Source organism: Aedes aegypti, chromosome 2 (genome assembly GCF_002204515.2).
Source record: "Aedes aegypti strain LVP_AGWG chromosome 2, AaegL5.0 Primary Assembly, whole genome shotgun sequence".
In the NCBI taxonomy this organism is placed as follows: Eukaryota; Metazoa; Arthropoda; class Insecta; order Diptera; family Culicidae; genus Aedes; species Aedes aegypti.
The window spans coordinates 334,290,499-334,317,690 of record NC_035108.1 but is presented as its reverse complement, the minus strand read 5'-3'; the positions used below and the strand labels follow the sequence as shown (position 1 = coordinate 334,317,690).

The following is a 27,192-nucleotide window of genomic DNA, read 5'->3' as shown; positions in this document are numbered from 1 at the left end:
GTTCACAGTGCAGCGAAAACAACACAATCAAAGAAACCTTATTTTTACGTCGAGCATCGCGCACAAGTTTTTTTTTCTCAGTACGACGGATTGAACTTTGTTTATATTCTCAATTTCACGCGGCCAGTGAGGAAATTTCATAACATTTCGTTAATTCTAGAAGTTTTACGGCGTGTGATTGGAATGAAATTCTTCAGTGAAAAAGTACGAAGGTTTTTATAGCGAAAATAAGTGCCCAGCGATGTGAGTCACACAGGGGGGCGGGAAGAAACTTGTATCATAAAGTGGTGAGAATGGTGTCAACCGTTAAGCATTTCTCTCAAATCGTGTTCGTCCATGCGATTTCGGTGAAAAAGTGAAAAGTGGATAATTGAACTGAAGTTATTTAACGAAATACAGTCGTTTTATGGCATTTTTGGTGTACAAGTGTACAAACCATGACAGCTTTCACAAAAATACACTTGGAAAATGAATCTATGTTGTTGGTAAGTTGGAATATCAGCCGTACTGGAATATTTTAAGTTTGATACGACGAATAATAGCGCTTACGACGCAGTAGAACGAAACCCTACTTTAATTCTATACTTTAGTCCTCTACAAACATTCTCCAATCCAAATCCAACTGCAATGATGGCAAACAGTAGTTTAGTTGTGGATTCTCATGCGATTACAGACTCAATATGAATGATGATCCTGAGCTTAAGCTTGATTGGCCGCCCATGAATGCTACTCCAGTATCGCCAGATCAGCTGCACTTACACAAGGAATCAACCAGATGACTGCTGGGGACTAACAGACACCCTCAGGATATAAGTGCTGGTGATCTTCTATTTTTAGACAACAATAGCTCCTGCCTCATCAGAATGCAGGCCAATGAGGGGAAGGAAGAGGAATTGATGGTGCATTTAAAACTGGTTTACAGTAGGCCGTATATCCGGCCATAGCATGCATCTACGCCAGTTCTTGCGGGAAGGTGTAGGAGTGATAATTGTGTGGCAGAGAGGCTTGCTGTTTGGTTAGCAGACTGCCTATGTATCAGACGTAAGGGAACGGTTATGTATCAGGCGTAGGGAAACGGTTTTTGGTCCGTCTCTGGTTCTAGCAAATGCGATGAACTGTGATAGATCAACTGTGATCGATTAAGAATGGAAGATAGAAGCAAGTGAAAGATACAACTACAAAGTATGAGAAAAGAGACGGGCCTGGGATTGAACCCATGACCATCTGTTTATGAAGCAGAAGCGGTAGCCATTAGACCACCAATTCAGTCATACTCACTATCAATGTTACCCAAAAGAAAAATTGACTGTCTATTATATGAACAATTTAAGTGCAAAATGAATCGTTTTACAATCTTTTATCTTAAATAGATAACCCAGATAAAGCCTGTCCACGATAAATTTCGGACACCCAAATAATGGCAGCAAAAAAAAGTTACTCATAATTCAACAAAAACAATTGTTTATTTCAGAATAAAAGAGTTATATCTACAAAATAAACAGTTGACAAGGATGTTAATCCTTCTTTCTGTAAAATTCTCGAACTTTTTTTTGCTGCCATTATTTGGGTGTCCGAAATTTAACGTGGACAGGCTTTACTACCTGTGGTAACGACTCAAAGAATCAATCCATGATCCATGACACACGCGCTGTGGAGGCCAACGAACCACGATTGTGCAAAGCAGAAATAAGACTGATCAGGTGAATCACGACGCATCCCGTAGTGTTGGGCAAATTTGTCCAGAACATCGATGTTATTGAATCGATTCACATTTGAACTGCCGAATCGATTCACCGATTTGATCAAATCGTTTGCATCGATGTTGTTTGTGAATCGATTCAAATCGAATGCAAATTGAAATTTATGAAGTTTAAAATTAGACCAAATGCATTTGCATTAGATTTAAACGTCTTTCAATCAAATCAGTTTTGAAAATCGATCGAACAGATTTACTACTTCAATGTTAGTTCAAAACTTGATTTTTACAATTTTTCATCGTAATAGGCTGTTTTCCATCACGCCAATCTGTCATGAAACGGCCTACTATGCTGCATTGAAGTATGCAGTGCGGGAATAGTCATTACGCAATTGAAACCAGTGCTGTAATGATCATTACGTAACGCTTTCTCATTACGCAACTGTTTTGAGTTGTGTAATGAATTATAACACAACAATTTTTCAGAAATTGTAAAATAATGGTGAATGCATTCCGATATAATTTATGATACCCTTAAGTGGTCTCCTACGAAATTGCAAAAAATGTTGTACGTATCTCGTTGCAGAACTCGATTTTTTCCAGCACTCGTCGTAGTTATCCTACTCGGCATGCCTCGTAGGATAAATTTACGAAAATCATCATTCTGCAACTTGTTCCGTAAACTACTATTCTTCTCCACCAATTCATTAAGAAATATTTATCGATTCCAACAAAATGAATCGAATCAAAAAATCGAATGAAGAGAACCGATTCACCCGATTCTACGTGCTCCAAACATCGATTCAAAAAATCGATTAATCGGAATGAAAACATTGATTTTTGGAACATCGATTCAAAATCGCCAAACGCCCAACGGGATGCTAGCCTAACGTAGTCGGGTTGATAGAGGGCGGCAAAGTTACACATTTTAACACTGACGGTACCACACTACCATTTAAAATATATAAAATAAAATCATCCACAACAGAATGCATAAATAATAAAGCTTTCTTCCAAAAAACTAACAAAGTTACCTCACGTTTCCAAAGGCACTAAACTGGAGAAATGCTAGTTTTGTGCACAAATAAAAATAAACACTGTTGTTCGCGATATTGGTGCCTTTGAAGTTTTAGTGCAATCTTGAAAGTTGGATTCAAAACTGTTTCACTTTATATATGCTGCTTACTGCATATCTCTTTACATTTGAAAACCTAACGCAGTAATTGATCAACTACACCCCGGAATCAAAAATTTTGTTTTTGAAACATGATTTTGTTATAATTATAACATTTTGTCGAAATTTCTTTTACATAATTTGATAAACATCCAACTAGCATAGGCTTTTAAAATAATTGGATGATAATATTTGCATCCTACCAGATATCATATAGCCGAATAGTCCAAAAATGATCAACTTCCCCTAATTTTATGGTACATTTTATTCATCAACTTTGGTTTCACGTACTTATTGATCTACTATCATATTATTGAAACCTTTGGCCAGAAAACAAGAAATTCATTAAACTTGGAGAGACAACGGTTTGAATATCTCTAGCTTACATCCGATACTGCCCATACCAGAGTTTATGATAGAACCAATTTCGGAATCAATACCACTCTAACAAAACACTAAAACTGTTTTCAAATTTATTACTCTTCCAAATCGTTGGTTTACATTCTCCGAACTATTCGCACTCCATTTACTATTCAAAAGGTTCAAATTATGATTACAATTCTACACATCAACAACTAGTGCCATTGCACAATTTCAACGGTCCATTATCACATTTCGCCGATTGCCCGTGGCAGTCAGTTCTGCAGCACCGATTGCAAGTCTGTGCCTCGAGTGGTTGAAGTGGTTTCCGCGGCGGTGAAATGGCCACAAAATAGGTCGTTGTAATGGCCAGAATTCCCCAGTACAGTATCAGGTACAGCAATTGTCCGACAAATTTCATTCTCCGTTTTGTGGTGGGATCAGTGAAACTGTACCAACTGGCAAACTAACTGTTTTGTGGAGGATGGCACGCTTCCTTTTTGCACTGCACTTTCCCATCATCGGAATGCATATAGTAAATATGCATCGCACTCAATTGAATATTTATAGCCTAGTCGCGAAAACATTGATAACGCACACAGTTCGTTTTTTAAATCCGTATCCGTATACGTACGGGCACATTCTGCAAATCGCCTTAGGCTCAAAATCGTTTGCTAGCATTTGAGTTACAGTTCCACGCTACTCACGTAACAGGGTAACGGCCGTATTTTGGACCCCCTAAGGAAGTGATTTTAGTTTTTCGTTCCAATTAATAAATTGCTCAACGTAACCAAGTCAAAGAACATGCCAAAATGTAGCGAAAAGCTTCTTCTACGAGATAAAAATGCCCATATAGTCATGTAGGATCCGAAAAACGTCGAAAATAATTGAATTGTGTAGCACTGTCTGTCATTATTTTGGACACACCAATACATTTTGGACCCTCAAAGTATATATTTTGGACCCCTGGCATTTTTTATCGTTTGGCGACAAAGTCCACGACACTGGTTGTATAATATGCTTGCCCATAGTCTAATCAATCGATTGACAATGGAAAACCGAAGAAGTTCTACGCTTTTCATCTGAATAAATCTGAAAAAGGTTTTTGTTTACATTTGAAAAATTTCTGACGGCTTCGATTTCTGTGTGTAACGTGTTGTAACGGTTGCATGGATGAACCGATTAAATTTAATTAATTTCAGATAGAATAAACATATTTGCTATGTACAAACGCTTGATGCAAGTGCGGAATAGTCCTATCTTTCCAAATGGCATGCGAATTGAGTTGGTCTTTCGATTTAAACTGGGAAATTTGCAGGAAAATGTCCCAGGGGGTCCAAAATATATAGAGGTCCAAAATATATTGGTTACCCTATTCCCAATCTACAAATTTGGCGAACGTGAAACCGACTCACATATCTTACTCTGAAATACCTTAAAGAATTAAACTAAAGGTTATTTTAAACTGGCAACTTTTTTTCTAGGCAACTACGAAATCGTAACTTATTCTTGACAAATCATCATTGAACAAATTATGCCAAAAACGGGCCCCTAAATCAAATGATGGCCATTTACAATCAACATTGCGAAACTATTGACTTAACCATGTCTCGGCAAAATCTAAAAACATACTTCAAATCCATTAGAAATCGCAACACATAACATAAAACAAAATGAAATTAACATTACTTACACTACACTTTCTTTTTCAATATTTTTTGTAAATTTCATAATTTTAGTATTAAGAAATAAAACAAAAATATTTATATGTAAAATGTACTAGTCTACGTCGGTTGACGAAAATAAATAAATAAATAAACTTTTTTTAACAAAATGTATATCGCCTGTGGTAGATCTGCATATCAATAAGCAGGCCGTGCTTTTAATGCCATTTTTACTGAAGCTGTCAAGGAGTACAGATGGTAAAACATCACATTGGCGACGAAAGGAGAAAGGACCCTCGTGATCCCGGAGAAGAGGAAGACGTGAAGAATAAGAGAGTCCGTTGTTGTTGAAGATGCTTCAAGAGTTTTGTCACCGACATCAATATTTTCTTTTCAAAATAATGTAGGGAAAGTGTACCAGTTATGGCCATAGTGGTTCCCTTTTTGGCCATATGTGAAATTTTGATAGCATTAACATTTTAAATATTTTTGAATGTTTTAACATCAGGATATATCTTAAATCTAACTATTAGAACACACAAAAATATCAAAAACTTGAAAACATTAAAGTTATCACGTATGGCGAAATAGGGAACCACTATGTCCATAACTGGTACACTTTCCCTAAGTTTAAAAATATAAAACTCGTTGCATGAAACGAGTTGCCAAAGCGATAGATTCGATCTGTCCGGCGGAAACTGAAATGCTCGCCTATAAGGGAGCTGCCGTAGCGACGGACACGATCCGTTGGGTCCGGCGGTGAAAATTGCTCGCCTTAGAAGGGAGCTGCCGCAGCAACAGATTCGATCTGCTTGGGTCCGGCTGAAATAAATAAGAAAAGCTCGCAGAATGCACGCCAGGAGCAGTCGAAGCGGCGGTTTCGAACTGTCGGGTCCGGCTAAAACTGCCTTCCTGTATAAGGGAGCTGCCATAACGACGGATACGATCCGTTGGGTCTGGTCAAACCAAGAAGCTAGTTTAAGGATCGCACACAGTGCAATAAACTTGTAAATAGGTGAAACGTCGTTGTCAAAAAAATAAATTGTCTGATGAATAGATTGCTTTGATCATTGCGTAAAAAGAGCACAACTTCTGTTAAAGAAAAGGAGATGTGGTAGATCTGCATATCAATAAGCAGGCCGTGCTTTTAATGCCATTATTACTGAAGCTGTCAAGGAGTACAGATGGTAAAACATCACATCGCCTATTCATAATATATGCAAAGCTCATTGGGAAGTAGAGCAATATTCATGTGTCATTTGATAATTTATGTTTATCCTAAGCAGATTATTTGAAATATGTTGGTAAATCAAAACACTTTGTCCAATTCAAATCAAATGTCTCACAGAGGCCTAGGCCTAGAAACTCATAGAGAAGTTTGCTATTTTAACCAGTTCTGTTGTCTATCTATCGAGGGGGAGTTTTATCAGACTAATCGTTTGGAATTTCACAGTTAGATGCACTTAAAGGGCGTTTCTATCTATCATAAGGAAGCTTTATATCAGTTTTGCATAAATGCCTTGAGACCATTTATGGCCCATGGTGGGACAAAGGTTCGAATCAGCGAGGCAAAAATTCGACACATATATTATGTCACAGAAAAAAAAGCAAATAGCCTAAAAACCACATAATATCTCATAATTTAGCAAAATTGGCCTAATCGTAGGAAATAAGTCACCAAAATTTGTCGTTTTCACTTAGTTTTGCGAAAAACTGCTATTTGTCGGTATTTTACAATTAATTCTGTTTTGGGCAATTTTTTTTATGAAAATTTAGTGTGTATTTTTCTGCAAACATAAGTATATGGATGGTATAAAGTATGCCTATCATAAAAGTATCAGTATTTTGTGTTTCGGCCAGTGAACTTTTGCCCCACACTAGATTCGAACTCTTGTCCCACCAGTGGAGCAAAAGTTCGTTTCATACAATTTTACTTTTTACTGAAAGTGGGTTAATATTTTGACACGAATTTGTTCAGCAAAATTGTAGCTAATATGTTGGAGGTTGTGTGGTATTCATTTGTTTTCAATCTGGTAGTTTTTCTGGAAATATTGATAAGTCCAATAAGGTTGAACTTTTTACCTACCTTACTCTACACAAGTTTAGTAAATAGCCAGTTATGGGCTGCGTAGTAGATTCTTCCAAAGCTAAGAATATTAGACATATATCGCCCTAAACAGACCACAATCTTGAATCAATTGAATTGAATTTATTGTAAAAAAAAAAACAAAAAGACTTTCTATGGGAAAAGACGATTTTTTCAATTAGGTACCATTTTCACATAACAACAAAATCTATTACATTTTCAAAGTAATTTTCTTCGTAAACGATACGCAAAGAAGCATCATTGGATGTGTTGTTGTAGCCAGGCTTGGGAACTGTGATCACAATTTGCCACATTTCATCGATTCTGCCAGTCAACCAAAACACAAAGCAGCAACAGCATCAATACCATCAGGTGTTGCGCTGCCAACAGCTCACACACTGCTTGACTGTTTTTGTCTCTCCACTATGACCATTTTCCGGCAGCCATTTCGAGGTGAATGATTGAAAAAAATGTTAAATTATTCAATCGCTAATATTTCGCTTGTGTTTTCAACTAATTGAAATCTATTAGCGCTAACAGCAAGAGCACAATCATTCCGTTGCGATACATATGAACAAGTTCAATTTCAAGCTGCCTTTATCGAGCAAAAATGCAAAACCCCGAAAACCGGAAAAATCGTGTCACCCCTGTGCTTGAGTCATTTCGCATTCGGGTTTGAAAAAACGTTGCGAAGAAGAAGATTACAGTTTTGAAGAGCTGTGACATTTTTTTTTGTTTTGAACGGTCATGGTTTGCTTTGGATTTTGATGGTCGTGTAGAAAAATGTGAATGTCGAGGTGGTAAATGTTTGCTACAGTACATTTCCCATCCCTGGTTTATGCATTAGAATTTTTGAATGTTTCATTTATTATATTTCCATGGGCGTAAATAGCTATCAGACTTAGGGAGAGGGAGTTGGGGGCATGGCCCCTTGATTTGCTTGCCGTCGTCTATCACCTATAGCAAACGAGTTCGTGGGAAGTTATCAATCAGGTTTCATCGACGGCCGCTTGACAACGGACCAGATCTTTTCCGTGCGGCAAATCCTCCAGAAATGCGGTGAGTACCAAGTCCATACGCACCATTTGTTCATCGATTTCAAGCCGGCATACGATAGTATCGACCGCGTAAAGCTACGGAAAATCATGGACGAGAACAGCTTTCCCGGGAAGCTCACAAGATTGATCAGAGCAACGATGGACGGTGTGCACAACTGCGTGAAGATCTCGGGCGAACACTCCAGTTCGTTCGAGTCTCGGCGGGGACTACGACAGGGCGATGGACTTTCGTGCCTGTTGTTCAATATTGCGCTTGAAGGTGTTATGCGGAGAGCCGGACTTAACAGTCGAGGCACGATTTTCACGAGATCCGAACAATTTGTTTGCTTCGCGAACGACCTGGATATTATTGGGAGAAAATTTGAAACGGTGGCAGATTTGTTCACCCGCCTAAAACGCGAAGCAACAAGAGTCGGGCTAATGGTGAATGCGTCGAAAACAAAGTACATGCTGGTTGGCGGAATTGAGCGCGACAGGGCCTGCCTAGGAAGCAGTGTTACGATAGACGGGGATACCTTCGAGGTGGTGGACGAGTTCGTTTACTTCGGATCCTTGTTGACGGCTGACAACAATGTTAGTCGGGAAATACGAAGACGCATCATCAGCGGAAGTCGTGCCTACTATGGGATCCAGAAGAAACTGCGGTCAAGAAAGATTCACCCCGCACCAAATGTACGATGTACAAAACGCTCATAAGACCGGTAGTCCTCTATGGGCATGAGGCGTGGACTATGCACGAGGAGGACTTGCAAGCTCTTGGGGTTTTCGAACGCCGAGTGCTAAGAGGACGATCTTCGGCGGCGTACAGGAGAACGGCGTGTGGCGGCGAAGGATGAACCACGAGCTCGCTCAACTCTACGGCGAACCCAGTATCGTGAAGGTAGCTAAAGCTGGAAGGATACGCTGGGCAGGGCATGTTGCAAGAATGCCGGATAACAACCCTGTAAAGATGGTGTTCGCTACGAATCCGGTCGGAACAAGAAGGCGTGGGGCGCAGTGAGCTAGGTGGAATGACCAGGTGCACCAGGACCTGGAGAGCGTGGGTCACAGTCGAGGATGGAGAGAAGCGGCCATGAACCGAGTGAATTGGCGAATTATTGTTGGCGAGGCTTTATCAAGAATCAAGATAATTGATGTAAAGCCAAATAAGTAAGTAAGTAATGTTAAAGCTGCATGGCTATTGTCCAATTGAAGGATTGAAACGTGTTTTTCAAATAAAGCTGTACAGTTGTTCGAAGTAAGCAAGGCGGACGGCATCTTGCTCGTAAGTTTAATAATATGCTACATACTTTGATTACTTGTCTTCAGCTTATTCTTGAAAAAAAAAACACTAGTTTTCAATCAGGAGATTGGTGTAGATGTAAGTAAATGACGCTACTTTACGCCTATTTAATCGGACATGGTAAACAAAATCTGAATCTAAAGACATTCTAGAATACTTTGTGATTTTACACGCATAATTTTCATGAATAATATTAAGACTTTCAAAAAGCTTCCATGTTTTTACCCTCCCATATTTACCCCAATGTATTCTTCCTAGTAGATCTTTAAAAATGGCCACATAGATCTAACATATATTTTCTTATTTCACTAATGCTTGTATTTTGGCATCTATTTGAGAAGATTATAAAGATAACGCAAAGGGATGTAGGGTAATTTGCCCATTATTGCGGTATTCCCTATTATTGCGGTATAAGAATTAAACCCTCATTATCAATCGAAAACTCTATTTTCTATGGATATTATTGGTGATGATGAAAGTTTATAGTATTCCCAAGCTGTACCAGATGAATGCTTTAAAAATTAAACGATTTTGATCGTTGGAAGAACAGTTTTAAATGATGCATCAAGAAAAGCCTATATTTTTAACCAGTCTCTCTATCTACGGGCGGGTTTACATAAGCTTAGTTTTTTAAGTTTAGATCCAAAAAAAAAAAGCATTTACCGCAATAATAGGACAATGAAAATAGCGTATTGCGTATTATTGCAGTATCTGTAAATCTCATTCAAAAATTCGATATTTCAATCCAGCTTTTTACGCTTGCCATAAAATAATGAGGGGTGATTTGATTTTGGCATTTATTGGCAACAGATTTTATAGTTAAATCTTAGTAGACTGAAATTTAAGATTGTTGATTGAAATGTCAAAAATTTTCACTACGTTTGTTTTGCAGCAAGTATTGACTAGAACAGTTGTTCCTCAGAGTTATTAATCGGATTTATTCATTTAATTCATTTCTTTTAGGAACCAGAAGATCAATACGATAATACTTACATGAAACGAATTGCAAAATTCTATCGTTGAATGGACATCATTGATTGCTAGCTATATCTCTACCAAATACTCAGGCCACACACTGGGCGAAGTCGTGGATCCTGTGAGATTTTCCTGATTTCTTTTTCTTACATATTCGAATACGTACTGGAAAAGCTAACCAGAATGATACTCAACCTCGGAAGTGGTGCATTTGACTCGAATTCTATCGGTTTTGGATAGAATTACGATCCGATTGGTTTGATCAATGCCTGATTCAAATCCGTCGGGGTCGGGGTTGGGTTTGAAAATTTGATTTTTTTCAGGTTGAAGTTCGGATCTGGTTTGTAGGCTACAAGATTATCGGGTACGGGTCGGGTTTAGGCTTGAAAAAAGTCGGGTTGATTCGAGTTGGATGAGAATTGTAAATACAATGACAACCTGAAGGGAAGCTTTAGATGCATTAGAAACGATGAACTTGTCATCTTTTCGAAATCGGGTTTCCTCACAATTTTTTCTCGGGTTCCGGGTCGGGTCCAGGTTTGCTTTTCAATGTTTGTCAGGGTTAGATAATATAAAATAAGTTGGGTACTAGTAGATAACGGGTTTGAAAAATGTGAAGCCTGACGATCTCTGGATTGGTCAGCGGAGCTGTCTACTAAAAACATGTTCCAACTTTTTCACAAATCAATTAAAGAGTTCTCGCACTAGATGCCCACTCATTTTAAGTTGTTAGATCCTTGGTGAAACCAGATTCTAGCTCAGTTAGGCACGTGTATAGCTTCTTCAAAATAGATTAGTATCATAGCCATAAGCTTCCTGTCTGTTAATCTAAAATACAAAACCGATTAGAATAAAAAGGGGAATTTTAAATAAGATTGATTTTCATTTCCAAAAACACAAGACTTGACTTCTCTATGTCAACATAACTATTTTTTACCACCGCAAAGCTTGCTTTGATCAAGCTATAAAAATTATTATAGTGTTTGCAAGAGATGTCAGAAGGGGGTGATATAAAATTTATGGCATGCTAGCGTAAAAAGCTGGTCATTTTAAATGTAATTGCTGGAAACATTAATTATATTATTAGGATACTAATTAGGGACATAATTTTGAGTTATTCATACATTTATTTAGTCAATCAAAAGATTTATGTTTATCTTTACCCTGTAGTTCCTCTTATTTACAAATATTTTGCAAATAAGCACAATCTTTTACCAAAAAATCACGTAAACTGACTGAAAATCGGAACACATGCCAAAAATACGTTGAATAACTGAGATATAAGATGATCGCAAGGAAGCAATCCTTTAAAATTGTGTTGCTAGTGGAAAATATTTTTAAAAGCATCAAAATTGTAGGTTATACTTAAGTCAACAAATTCATCAATTATATAGCGACTAGTGGTCTCAGATGGAAGAACCTTTTCTATTCACCTTAACATTGTCCACCTACGACGAAAGTGGAGACGAAACCGGCAGAAAATCATTCGATTCTGTTGATTTGTTTTCAAATCGTGATATAAAGTAATGAATTAGTTTTTTTAAAGAGACACTACACGTTAATGCTTCCAGTGGGCTATTTGCCCTTCGAAGGAAGCACCACACTAGACAACGGACTAGCATGCAACGCCCAGTGGCACAGTAAGAAAACATTCCTCTCGAAAAGTTTACGGCCTGAGGCAGTTTTCCTCTTAGATATGTCCAAAGTCACACAAACTGACAGTACCGTACAGTGTCATTAACATGGAGGGAGCATAGTTTCAATGCTCGAACATTGTGTGGTATTGAATGTGTATTGAATGTAATAAAATCTATGGTTTTGGTATACCGCAATAATTGGACGGCACTACCGCAATAATAGGACAAAATACCGCAATAATAGGACAGAGGAAGAGCTTCAGATTTATATCCACAAAATGTATGTATAATTCCAAAAATACTTTTTTACTTCATCATACTCCAGATAAAGGATAGTTTTAACACTTAACATTGCAAAACACTATAATATTTAGATTTTGGACACTGCAATACGATTTTAATTTCAACACCTTGCTTAAGTCCTTCATAATAGGACGGATACCCTAAGTGCCATTTTAATCAGTTTTGAGTTTGTTTCTCAAGCTTTCCAATGCTATTTTTTGGTGATTTTCCGTCCCAGAGAAGAAATGACATAATGCTTAGAAAATTGGCTTGTTTTTTAGTTTAAACTCGTTTTTAAAGCATATTTTTGTCTCAACAAAGTAAACACTATTTTTTCAATTGAATTCAAACTTTTCAAGGACGTAATTTTGGTTTAAAAAGACATACAAAAGTTAAATATATTTTTACCATAAGATTTTTTTCGGGGTTGTTAAAGTCAGCTCTACTTGAAGGCATAGTTCTTCCAAAAATTATAAAAAAATCGAGTAAAAAATGACTGAGATAATAATGAAAGCGTTAACGTTTATAGAAAAATAGTATGTAGGCAACTTTAACGATATCTGGGATTACATCATAGATCATAGTAAAAATTTCCAAATTTGGTTTGCAAAAGTACTCGAGTAGACCTATAATCTGAAGTAGATCACCACACAATTTTGTTTTTGCTTCGGAACTCCGTGAAAACAGTTTTAACATCTAGTCTCTTTTAGTAACTGTTAAAAACCGGAAGTCACTATTTGGTTATTATTTTCTCCTATATGATCACTAAACTAACAAATTTTTGCATCACTTTTTGCTACCAGCCCTGCATTTGGTAAAATTAGCTTTCGTAATAAATCTATTACACTTGTGGAGCATTCACCTTGGTTAGGATGATGACGAAATAGGATTTTATGAAAATGCAACACATCCCACAGCACTTGATTTGCCCATAGTTAGCGTTACGCGAGATTGACAAACCGATTGTTAATCCGAAACCACGCGACGACTTTAATTCCCGGTCAACTATAAAAGTCTCGCTTGCTTGCGATATCCGTTCTGTCTCCGGAGACGACTAAATTTATAATGGTGTTGTTCGGTGGTAGCAGCATTATAAACTGACGATGAGGGGGCAGCCAGCCGAACCAACAGTTGGGTCAAAATTTCCATGCCACGCGATCGTTAGTAGGTACGAAATGATTGGGCGCCTCTCAGGTGCTTCCTGTTGCAGGAAAGCGCGCGCAAAAAAGTGGATGAAAAAGTGAGAAAAAATGTCAGCGCATGCATGAATTACCTACAATATCGGCTGTGGGATGGGGATTGGGAAAAAGTTTTGAAGGTGGATTATTGTAGACAGTGGAGCTTACAATGGGGTTTTCTTCTGGCGATAAGTTCACGGTTATTTGTTCTCAATGCAGTGATTTAATGGTTTATTCCAAGGATTTAACGGAAGAATTACGTGAATAAAGGATTGTTTTTTTTTGCATTGAGCATGGCCATATATGACTGTCCAATTATTATTCTGTGATTGATAAAACTATCGAAATTGTACATAGATTCAATGAATGAGGCAAGGGATAGGCAAACCATTCTTAATGTGCACAAATCTAATGACAAAAATTTAAAAGTTAATAACGGCGCCGCCATCGTCCCTTCAGTAATCGAGATAGGGAAGGAATGTTAGTTTTACAACCATTGTTACTAGAGATCTCTCTATCTGCACAGTTGTTGTTGCAAAGAATTTTGGGTTAGTGGGATAATGTGAGGATCGACTCATAACGTGAATAAGTCACCTTTTCGTGGGGCAATACCGGATTAAAATGTATCACTAAACACTAGTCCTGCTAGCTATAAACGATAAAAACAGAATATTTCAGTAATAAGTAATCAGAGGACCCTGGTATCGGTTCTATTTAGTAAATAAGGAATAGAATTCTGATACACGGTATATTGTCGGTGTCATTTCTCGAAAATAACCCTATTTTGACTGATATAGAGGCGGGCCTTCAAAGAGGGTGTTTTCACTCTCGGAAGGGTAGCGGAACCTTTCAATCAGAATTAGTCCTTTCAATCAAGTTGAGAATGAGAACTGTTACAAAACCGAATAATTAATCACTTCTCAATAGTGATGAAATACCACGCAACTAAGCAATACGACAAATACAACATGCAATAAGCAAAGGACACGGTACATAGGATGACTTGTAGTATTTTCGGCAGCTTTGTTCTCTCCGTTTTGGGTGGTTTTCTAAATCCTATTGGGTCCAAAATTTGCATCAATACTTTTAGTATATTTGATATGGCCGACAAAGACAACATTTTGCAACTTGTATTTTGTATTTTGCCATAAAGAGAAACGAACAATTTTATATAGAGACTATCAACAAAAGGAAGGGTAAATCTCTGAATTCACAACTTCCTCCCAAAAAAGTGGGGCTTAAAACTGTCACTTAACGTAGCAAGAATGGAAGGACATTTCTCCGGAATGCGAACTTTCTTCCAAGGATGAAATGGATAATGTTGATAATTGCATCAAAATGAGCAATCAGTTCGATGCTCTAGACAAATTTTCCGCACACCAAATTGAAGCAGTCTATAGCCCAGGCTCTTTGATTCAAGTGAGGAAACAAAGAGTGCCGTCTATCGTGGTAAGTTGTTCCGAATTCGGGTCATTTAGGCAGAAGATCTTGAACTCCATTAGGGAAATCAAGGTCTCCTTCCAAATTGCAAAAAAAGGAGACTGTCGCGTTTTGCCGGAAACTCTTAAAGATCGCGAACTTCTTCTCAAACATCTTGAAGAGAAGGAGCAATTTTTTTTTACTTATGACGACAAAACTGAACGTTTGTTCAAAGTCGTCTTGAAAGGTCTTTCAAGTCACCTGAAGAGATCAAAAATGTAATAAATGATTTACTTGGATTTTCGCCAGTCCAAGTAATCATAATGAAAAAGAGAACCTAATCTGGCATTGTTCGGAAAGGGCTTTCTCTCAGTTCGATCGCTGCCGTCGTCAGATACAGTCGAAGGCAAATGTGCGCTCTGCACTGCTGTATCTCTTTATCGTCAGCTCGTGCTGAATAGGATTTTTGTTTTTCGGTTACTCACTCTTGTACCGTTCGCTAGTAGTGCTTTCGGTGCTATAGAAATTGCATCTCGACAACGACATGGGTGATGTGAAGATAATGAACACTGTTCAATTTCGTTTCCCGGTTGCAAGCCCCCGGCCGTCATGGACCGAGATCGCCAATTTCATTAAACAATTGGATACGGATGTGGCATTGATGGAGACAGCATATAGAACAACACATCGTTCGCTGTTCATCAAGTTTTCAACCGAGGAAGCCATGGTGGACTCACTAGGAAAAAACGCGGAACCGCGATCTTTCGTTTATTCTAGTGGATTATCAGTCGAGGTTCGTATGACGATCGCAGGTATGCGATACGTACGTGTTTTCGATTTACCCCCGGAGCTGCCTGACGATAAACTGTTGTCAGTGCTTGGTGAATTCGGCAAAATAGAACACATTGTACGGGAAAAATTCCCGCCGAATCTGGGCCTCGACCACATGTATACTGGAGTGCGGGGAGTGTACATGGATGTTAATAAAGATATCCCTCCTTCAATCGATGTGGTGGGCAGAAAAGCAAAAATCTTCTACGACGGTCTAAAAGACACTTGCTTTTTGTGTCAATCTGTTGGACACCGGAGGGACTCGTGCCCTCAACGGAAATCTCGGGATGGGAGACACGAAGAGAAAAAACAAAAACATGGAAAATCCGCAATAACCTCATACGCCGCAGTAGTTTCCGGAAAGCAAGTGATACCGACAGAGTAAGAAATACCAACGGACGAGCTAATCGAAATTCTTGATGAGGAGTTTCTTGACCAACCAACGGAAATGGAAGACATTGAGCAAATAGAGTCAAACGCGTGTGCGAATGAATCTGTTTTGGAAGAGGAAAAAAAGCAGCAGGAAAGTATGGATAAGCTGAAAGTGGTAGCCATTGCCATCAAGGAAGCGTTTGAAAATAAAACAGCAAGTATGCGGCGAGCTCATTTTGCGAACTCCAGATCCAGTTCAGGATCGCAACCAAAGAAAAAATCCTCTCGTAGATCCAGTGACTAATTTTCATTCAAACACCTTAGAATAACAAATTTTGTCAAAATGATTTTCGGCTCTGTAGAGTTTTTAATAAAACAAGTGAGCCTCTCAAATAAACGACCTAGAAAAAAAGAAAGGGCTTTCTCAAGAATATTATTTAGTTCACTTTAACAAAAAAGAACTAAATAATATTAAAGCTTTATAAAAAGCTAGACTTATGTTCGATGTCCGTGTGACATGGGAACATTTCCAGAAACCTGGAGGAAATTACCAGAACCCCACTCAGTGCCGTCGGTGCCAAAAGTGAGGTCATGGTACAAAAAATTGTCGCATGGATGCTAAATGCGCCAATTGCGGTGGCAATCATAAGTCCAATTTTTGGACTTGCCCTTCGCGTAGGCGAGTCGTCGAGGCTCGTGTCAGGCAGATGAAAGATAATATCCGTTACGATAACGGTCGTTTCCGGAATTTGCCTGGTAGAGTATCGAACAATGCTCATTTTTCAGTTAACGATCGCTTGATTAGGAATCATACCCAACAGGAAGATCATAATCATGCTCATTCACAAACTAATTTTAATCCGTTGGAAGCCGTTCGAACATTTTAATTTCAAATGTATCTACGGAAAATCCTTTGCCGATATCGTAGGAGGTAATTTGAACTCCTCCCCTATTCGTACTTTGAGTACCCATTCTACTTGTTTCAAATCAAATGAAAAAAAAACCCCGCCGCCACAGGTAACATCTACTCCGCCTCTTCGTCTATCGAAAGTTCTAACGGAAAATCATCAAATGTATCCACTTCAAGTGATATGTCTGCCTCTGATTTTAATTTTCTAACTGAACAATTAAATCTAATGATTGATGCAATGTTCAAAGCCACCACTATGATTTATTCATAGGCGTATAAAACATCAACTGTTTTCGTCATTTGAAACTAAAGTTTTTGAAACTTAAGGCGTTTCAGTTGAAACACAGCTTGGTAAATATACTTTCATAGCTGCCTATTTGCCTTTTCAACGCTCTGGTCTTTCTCCAAACTGACTTGCGAAAATTGACTCGCAATAAGTCAACATTTTTTGTCATTGGTGACTATAATGCCAAACATCGGTCATGGAATAATTCTCAAAGTAATTCCAACGGCACAATTTTATTTGATGAGTGCTCTTCATGATATTTCTCAATACCCTGATAGCCCTACGTGTTTATCCTCTTCTAGAAATCCATCTACGACTGATTTGGTCTTAACCGACTCTAGTCATCTTTGTAGCCAAATAGTTCTTCTTCTTCTTGACATTACGTGTTCACTGGGACAGAGCCTGCTTTTCAGCCTAGTGTTCTTCTGAGCACTTCCACAGTTATTAACTGAGAGCTTTCTTTGCCAAAGTTGCCATTTTCGCATTTGTATATCGTGTGGCAAGTACGATGATACTATATGCCCAGGGAAGTCAAGCAAATTTCCATTACTAAAATCCTACTTTCCATTACGACTGACCGGGAATCGAACCCAGACACCTTCAGCATGGCTTTGCTTTGTAGCCGTGGACGCTAACCACACGGCTAAGAAAGGCCCCCAATTAGTTACTCATGCTGATTTTGATTCTGATCATGTCCCTGTTATATTTCAAATATCCGATTCTCAATCCTATCAGCTCCACTTTCAATTATTTTCGAGCCGACTGGAATATATATGAACCATATATTGACTCTAATCTTGATGTTAACATTTCTTCACAAACAAAACTTGATATTGACAATGCTCTTGAGACTTTAACAAATTTCATTGTTGAAGCCAGGAGCATTGCAATTCCAAAATGTGAAGTAAAATTTGAATCCGTGATTATAGACGATGATCTTAAACTCTTGATCCGCCTTAGAAACGTGAGGAGAAGACAATTTCAACGCACTCGCGATCCTGCTATGAAAATCATATGGCAGGATTTGCAGAAAGAAATCAAAAAACGTTTTGCACAATTAAGAAACAATAATTTTGAAAATACGATTTCTCAATTGGACCCAGGCTCTAAGCCCTTTTGGAAATTATCAAAAATTTTGAAAATACCTCAGAAGCCAATACCGGCATTGAAAGAGGAAAAAAAATTATTACTAACTAATTGCGAAAAAGCTCAAAAACTTGCTATGCAGTTTGAAAGTGCGCACAATTTTAATTTAGGACTTACTAGTCCAATTGAAAATCAAGTTACTCAGGACTTCGAAAATATTCTCAATCAAGAGAACGTTTTCGAAAATGCCTGGGAGACTGATTTGGAAGAAGTGAGAACTATTATTAAAAAATTCAAAAATATGAAAGCTCCTGGCGATGATGGAATTTTCTACATCCTCATCAAGAAACTTCCAGAAAGTAGCTTATCATTCTTAGTTGATATATTTAACAAATGTTTTCAATTAGCATATTTTCCTGACAAATGGAAAAAATGCTAAGGCTGTACCAAGTTTAAAACCAGACAAAAATCCTGCAGAAGCTCCTACACGGTGCTCCCCTGACCGTTATTATTAGAAAAAAATCTCCATCAAATCTGTGCTCACCAGTCGATATCTATAGCTAAACTGCATGTCTGGGCAATATTTTAAAAAAATCGTAGGGCCCGTTTTGAAGTTACGCCCTTTTGCATGTGTAAGTCCACTAATTCAAAGGAAATCTGAGATATTTAAACGAGTTTTCATTGGCCATGATAATCAGTATAGATATGATATTAAAATTTGAATCAAAGTTGGTTTATATAGTTATTTATGACTTCTGGAAGGAGTTTTGAATGAGAAGATTGACGAAATTTGGAGTTACGTCCTTTTGGAAGCGTTATCATTGAAAACACTAATTTCCAGTAGATTAATTAGGCATTCTTTTAAGCAGGGCATTCCGTTAAGCATGTTCAAATGTTTTCAATGACACATTGCACTTACATGTGGCCATAGTCTTTCACAATTGATTATTTTTTCAAAGGCTCAAGCGTTGTAAGGCATTACGGGGCAATTTTCGTGTCATTATTATTACTTTAAAAAAATATTGTTATGGCCCAACTAGCTACCTTGGTCCTTCAATAGCTGAGTGGTTAGAGTCCACGGCTACAAAGCAAAACCATGCTGGAGGTGATTGGGTTCAATTCCCGGTCGGTCCAGGATCTTTTCATAATGGAGATTTCCTTGACTTCCCAGGGCATAGAGTATGTTCGTACCTGCCACACGATATATGAATGCGAAAATGGCAGCTTTGGCAAAGAAAACTCTCAGTTAATAATTGTGGAAGTGCTCATTGAACACTAAGTAAGCAGGCTTTGTCCCAGTGGGGACATAATGCCAATAAGAAGAAGCAGAAGCTACCGGCTATTGCGGCTTATTTTGTACTGCCTCATAGCATAGCATAGCATAGACTGACTGTACATGTCAATGGTTGCTACTCCGTGATTGATCGGAACTGGTAAGAATTGCGGCTTATTTTGTACTGCCTCAGAACATAAACTTCAATAACTCGTGAAGAGAAAGCCTCAGTAGTTAAAACATTCTTGAAATATTCGTTATTATTTGGTTTCATTGAATTTAAAATCATAACACTTTCAGAGCTTTATGTTTTTTGTCTCTTTCGAGAAGATTCTATATTTTAACTCCGAATTTCATTGACCCGAGTATCATCACCCTGAACACACTATTACATTGAATGCTATTGTCCCGAATATATAATTACCTTGCATAACATTGTCCCAGATAGCCGTAGCGGTGAACGCGCAGCTATTCAGCAAGACCAAGCTGAGGGTCGTGGGTTCGAATATCACCGGTCGAGAATCTTTTCGGGTTGGAAATTTTTTCGACCTCCCAGGGCATAGAGTATCTTCGTACCTGCCACACGATATACACATGGAAACATGGTCATTGGCATAGTAAGCTCTCAGTTAATAACTGTGGAGCTGTCAAGCTGAGAAACAGGCTCTGTCCCAGTGGGGACGTAACGCCAGAAAGAAGAAGAAGAATATTGTCCCGTGATAATGGAATTCGAAGCAATGCCATTCTAGAAACTCGCGGAGATGATCTTCGGGGTAATGGAATTCAAAATCAAGGGATATAATTTTGAAAGGATATATAAAATATGATAAAAACAGAGTTGTTCATGGATTTTACGTAAATTTCAGTTTTGATTACCGGAAAATCGTAAATTGTTCTGTGGCCCTGTTAATAACCTGCTGGTCTACTTACCAGAATATGGATTCAATTTTACACAAACTGAAGATTTCCATGCAAACTTTTATTTGTTTTCGATCGCAGACTGTGCTTGTGAAGTAACGACTCACCAGCTGCTATGGCTCATCACAAACGAAATAAAAATCATACTTTAGGAGCTTCATAAAGTTTTCCAAATTGACAAAGACAAACATTTAAAATAAAGCTCTGTAAATGCTACAATTTTGAACTCTATCAAACAAAATAACAACGTATGTTTTCCATTGTTTTCTTCCATTTTGTATCGCTACTTTCAACGTTGTTAATTTTATTTTATTCAATACACTACAACCCATAACCGAAAACATAATTCGTAAAGTATTACTTAAAAAATAAAATAAAAAATAAACAAAAATTACTTGACGTATACTCTGCTTCGATGTACAACAGGTAACAATAAATTGCATGTAAAATAATCTGAATCGTGTACATGGATTCACCAAACTAGCCAGAATACTGTGCTAAGAGAACGAATTTGGTTACATGACGAAATTAGCTCCGTAATGCTTTAAACACTTGAGCGTATGGAAAATCAGTTGATTGTGAAATACATTGGCGGCATATAAGTGCAATATGTCATTGAAAACATTTGAACATGCTCAAAGGTATACACGGTGTGCCAGATACTGTTATTAACGAAAAAAAATGTCCAAGAATTTGGCACCTACCATTCGAAAGATATAATATTCAAGCATCTTCTCCGTGAATTTGAAAATATTTTAACGAGGGTATCGAAAGTTATTGTGATTTGTAGGATTTGAGCTATTTTGGAAGAGATTTTTACATACTTCACAATTTAACCCACCAGTGCATTATTATTAATTTGTAAACTAGCCAAGTAACCATCAGCTTTTCATTAATCATTCAAAACATATGATATCTAAGCATTTTCTCTGAAAATTTGAGATAATTTCTCCGAGAAAATTATTAACAGTGTATGACCCAACCGATTCCCCTTCATTCTATTTACCTTGACATAACAGCCCTTCTGGCAACCCTGTAACTGTTATTGATGATGAATAAATATCACTACTAGTTGAACTTCCAAAGCAGAAAGGTGTTTCTCTTGTTCGCTGCTGAGAAAGCCCTCGGGTGTGTTTTTTCCTCTGAGTGTTCTTCCTCGTGCCGCTCTTCAGGTTATGGGCTCCAGCATGGAAGACAAATCGAAAGTGTTCGCGTTCGACGGGAATAATTTCCATAACTGGAAATTTAGAATGGAGACGGTGCTAGATATGCACGATCTTCTGGATTGTTTAGTGCGCGACGCGGAAGAGGTCCCGGAGCTGCAAGTGGAAGCGGAGGATACGGCCGCTGTGAAAAGTGACAAAGAGAAAAAGTTCTCCGAGCGAAAAACGTGTGAAAAGAAGTGCAAATCGTTTATTGTTCAAGCGATCGACGATAACCAGTTAGAGCTGATTAAGGATTGCCGAACGCCGAAGCAGATTTGGAGCACACTCAAAAACGTTTTCGAACGTCGCGGTGTGGCTGGCCAACTGTATCTCCGCAAGCAGCTCCTCACGTTGCGGTACGTAGAGGGAGTTTGCCGGATGTCGGAGCATCTCTTGCGATTCGACAAGTTGATACGCGAGCTGAAGGGAAGCGGAGCGACCGTCGAAGAATCAGACGCTGTGTGTCATTTGCTTTTAACACTTCCCCCATCGTTCGATTCGGTCGTGACGGCGATTGAAACGCTACCCGATGGCGTCACGATGGACTTCGTTAAGAAGAGGCTATTGGACGTTGATTTGAAGCGGCGTAATTCAGAAGCATGTGAAGAAGCAAGTGGTGGTGGTGTTGACGGTGTGGCAATGGCGAGTAAGCACAACAAGAAGAAGCTGAAGTGCTATCAGTGCGGGAAGTTCGGGCACAAAAAGGCAAATTGCCGAGAATTCGATCGCGAGAGTGAGAAGCAAAAAGTGAATAATCAAAACAAAGCGCCGAAACCGAAAAGCGATGCATATCGGCAGAAAGCACACGTTGGTGCACAAGAAGATCGACCGGAGATTGCTTTCATGGCTGCCGGTGATGAAGACTTAGTGCGTGTCGGTTGGTTTTTAGACTCAGGGGCAACCGATCACATGTTGTGCGATTCGCGGTATTTTTCGGTGATGCGACGGTTGGAGCGTCCGATTGAAATCGTTGTGGCAAACGGACAGAAACTGTTGGCAGAGTATTGCGGTGATGTGATTATGTACACGGTTGTTGATGACACAGTGAGAAAGTGCGAAGCGAAAAACGTTCTCTACCTGCCGGGGTTAAGTTGCAACCTATTTTCGGTAAAGCGAATTGCGAAAGCTGGTCTTCAAGTGTGTTTTGAAGAAGGAAAAGCCGAAGTGAAGAAGAATGGTGCAGTGGTTGCCTTTGGCAGATTGAATGGCAAATTGTATGAGCTCGATATCTTCTGTAAACGAAGTGAAATGGGGTCAGCCATGATTTCTGGAAAAGTGTCACGCAATGCAGTGCTTTGGCACCAGAGGTTCGGCCACGTCGGCTGTGACAGTTTGCGTGAACTGGTGAAGTGCGAGATGGTTGATGGACTGAAGCTCACGGACTTTGACTCGGAAACAGTTACATGTGAACCGTGTTTGTCTGGGAAGATAGTGAAGCTACCGTTTACTTCTGGAGAAGAAAGGCGCTCGTCGCGGCCGCTGGAACTAATACATAGTGATGTATGTGGGCCGATGACGCCGTGCACCTGGAACGGTAAGAGATTCTTTGTATCCTTTATTGACGATTTTTCGCATTTCGCGATCATATATTTGATGTCCACGAAGGACGAAGTGATTGATTGCTTTCGAGAGTACGAGGCTCTTGTCACGGCTCATTTCGGCAGCAGAATTGCGCGGCTTCGCACAGATAACGGTGGCGAATACGTGAGCGAAGAAATGCGCAAGTTTTGCCGGAACAAAGGGATCTCCATGGAGTTGACGGTTCCCTACACGCCGGAGCAAAACGCTGTATCCGAAAGGATGAACCGTACGCTGATGGAACGGGCTAGGGCACTGTTGGCGGAGAGCGGATTTGGTAAGGAGATGTGGGGTGAAGCCGTTTACACCGCTACGTACCTGACCAATCGGTGTCCAACTTCGGCGGTGACAGAGAAGAAAACTCCGTATGAACTTTGGACTGGTCGAAAACCGGACGTGTCAAGGTTGAAGATTTTCGGAAGTGTCGCGTATCTGCATGTTCCGAAACAGCTCAGGTCGAAGTTGGACCCCAAGTGCAAGAAAATGTACCACATCGGGTACACAGTGAATGGGTATCGACTATGGGATGACGATCGGAAGAAGATAGTGATGGGCAGAGATGTGGTGTTCGATGAATCCACCATGTTCGGTGGAAAGCTTGAAGTGGAACCTAGCGTTCAGAAGAAAAAGGAAGTAGTGCTTGGAGAAAAGATCGAACGAAGTAGTGGAGCTCCAGATGAGCGAGAAAATGAATTGTTAAGTGAACATGAAGAAGCGTCAGGAGCGGAACAGTCTGATGAGGAGCAGCAACCGTCAGTGCGTCGTAGTGGTCGAGAAAGGCGTGCGCCAGTATGGCATGATTGTTACGAATTGTGTGAAACTGCAATGTGTGCTGAAAGCTTCGTTGAAGATCTGCCAACTACAGTGAACGGTCTTAAGCAGCGGTCAGATTGGCCGCAATGGCAAGCGGCAATTTCCGATGAAAAGGAGTCTCTCATCAAGAACAAAACTTGGATTCTTGCTACGCCACCCCCAGGTAAGAATATCATTGACAGTAAATGGATATTCAAAATTAAGCGCAATGATGCAAGCGGAGCCGAACGGTTCAAGGCAAGACTTGTTGCCAGAGGTTTCTCTCAACGCAAAGGTTTTGATTACGAGAGTACCTATGCGCCAGTGGCCAAGCACACGACGTTGCGTGTATTGCTGGCCATCGCTAACCAGAAAGGAATGCATCTTCACCAGCTCGACGTGAAGACTGCATTTCTCAATGGTGTGCTAGAGCAAGAAATATACATGCGCCTACCGGAGGAATTCGGTGCTGGAAACCTGGTTGCCAAGCTGCAGAAGTCAATTTACGGCTTGAAACAGGCATCCCGTGCCTGGAATTCCAGATTTCATGATTTCATAACAAGCATTGGCTTCAAGCGCAGTAGAGTCGATAACTGTTTGTATACCACAACTGTTTCCGGAGAGGAAGTATATTTGATCATATATGTAGACGACATTGTGATCGCTAGTCGCTCTGTGGATACGATTCGAGATTTAAAGGCAAAATTGAAGGACGAGTTTGATATGAGTGACATGAATGAGATCAGCACGTTTTTGGGCTTAACGATAGAGAGGCGTAAAAATGAAGGCGTTCTGCTAATCAGTCAGCGGAAATATTTGGAAAATCTCCTAGCTCGTTTCGGCATGGCTGACTGCAAGCCGAAGCAAACACCGCTGGCATCGGGCGTCAAACTTGAGAAGTGTAACGATCCGTCCAAGTACACTAAGCAACCCTACAGAGAATTAATCGGTTGCCTTACTTACGTTACCGTGATGTCCAGGCCGGATTTGTGCGCCGCTGTTAATTATTTCAGTGCATTCCAAACTTGTGCTAGCGACGATCATTGGAATCACGCCAAACGTATCCTGCGATACATTAAAGGAACTTTGGACCTAAAGCTGGTGTACAGACGAAATGATAAGTGCGATACAATCGATGGATTTGCCGATTCGGATTGGGCGAGCAACATTTGTGACAGGAAATCAACATCGTGGTACGTGTTTCGTGTTTACCAAGCAAACGTATCCTGGTCAACGCAGAAGCAGAAGACTGTGGCGTTATCGTCTGCCGAGGCAGAGTACGTCTCCTTGGGCGTAGCTGTGAAAGAAGCGCTGTGGCTGCGAATGCTGCTGAAGGACTTCAACGTCGATGTTTCTGAGCCAGTCACAATTCGTGAAGATAATCAAGCGTGCATCAGTATTGCTGAAGAAGACAAGCCTACAAAGCGGCTGAAGCACGTTGACGTACGATTCCATTTCGTACGTGAAGAGATCCAGAGAAGAACCATCCAGTTAGAGTACGTGGCATCGGAAGACCAATTGGCCGACATAATGACTAAGGGACTACCGAGACCACAATATGAAAAGCTGCGAAGCCTACTAGGGTTATCGGCTTGAAGGGGGGTATTAACAGTGTATGACCCAACCGATTCCCCTTCATTCTATTTACCTTGACATAACAGCCCTTCTGGCAACCCTGTAACTGTTATTGATGATGAATAAATATCACTACTAGTTGAACTTCCAAAGCAGAAAGGTGTTTCTCTTGTTCGCTGCTGAGAAAGCCCTCGGGTGTGTTTTTTCCTCTGAGTGTTCTTCCTCGTGCCGCTCTTCAAAAATCAGATGTTACAGTGATTTGTATATTTATCATTATTTCTATGAAGTTTAAATAAGAGCTTATTTATATGGTTTTGTTATATTAATGTACATAATTTACAAATAAAAATGCCCATAGGACTGACACTCGGCATTCAAAAGATATAGTTGACTACACATACTAGTTGACTAGCATCTTCGCAATTGGTTTGAGAAAACTTTATCAAAAGACAACATAACTAGAGTTCTTTGAAGTTTTGTAAAGGCAAATTATGGATATTTTCGATTAGCACGTTCAATGTTTTTACCATTACTAAATCAAAAAGAAAGTCAATATGTTAATCAATGCGATTAAAGAGCGTAATTGACCGCCCGCTGCTGCTTTTTTGTTACTACAAGAGCAACTATACTTTCACAAGGAACCAACAGATGCTACTTAGGAATTGTTGCATAACCATCTGTGTGTAAGTAATAAAATTCTCATTAGGTATCTGTACTAAGCAATATTGGCGCCGGCTGCGTCCGAATTCAAGTCAATTTGGGTTATGGAATAAATATATTAGCCGTTGGGGTCATCTGTACTTTCACGAGGAATCTTTGGGAGTTTGGAAAATGGCAAGGGGTTGTATTACAGGATTTGTCTTGGTAAACAAAAAGCTTAATTACAAGAGTCCTAGAATTCATCGCACCATATTCGCTGATTACATCTCCCCCCAAACATAATAAAGTTAACAAAACAATAATTAAAATGAAATTAAAAGTAATTCTGTCATATGTACTTAACTTGACTAAAGACTCAACATGACGAAACCTTTGATGACGAACCATTCAAAGATTTTGCATGAAGCGAATCACGCAACATCAATAAAAAAACGTAGTCTAACAGTATCTAGAGAAAAAAGTCTACATTTATAGTATCCAAAAATTCAAGGATCATGTGTTGTTATGTAAAACTAAACCGAATATGAAACTTTTTCTATTTAAATATTTGAAAAACATGAATCAAGGTTTATTTCGGTAATAACCGACTACGTACTATTATATGAATAAATATATAAAGTATCCCCTTTGTTGTCCAAATAAATTCTGAACAATCATATTTAGCACATTTAGAACAGTAGCATAAAACGATCTTACCAGCTGATAATCCATCCTCGTCTGGGCAACAAGGAACCACTTTTAAATTGTTCAGGTTCACCAATACGCTCATTTGAACCATAACGAATCATTGCCCAGAAAAACGCCGAAAATTAAACAAAATGAAAAATGAATACATTTGCTTATGTTGTAACGTAGCACTGACTTTTTTGAATGAAAGTTACAAGTTCAATACAAC

General features: G+C 39.2%; 1 protein-coding gene across 2 annotated transcripts in view; it reads right to left on the bottom strand.

The window, feature by feature from the left end:
• The window catches only part of LOC5577127, a 74,222-nt gene that overhangs the window by 14,816 nt on the left and 32,214 nt on the right, over positions 1-27,192 (bottom strand). The window contains exon 1 of one of the 2 annotated variants that reach the window (XM_021845991.1): positions 13,077-13,247. The exons of the other annotated variant lie outside the window; for it this stretch is intronic. Coding sequence (XP_021701683.1) covers positions 13,077-13,124 — 48 coding nt within the window. The 5' untranslated portion in view covers positions 13,125-13,247. Of the gene's footprint in view, positions 1-13,076; positions 13,248-27,192 lie in introns of those variants that run through there. 2 annotated transcript variants of the gene reach the window in all.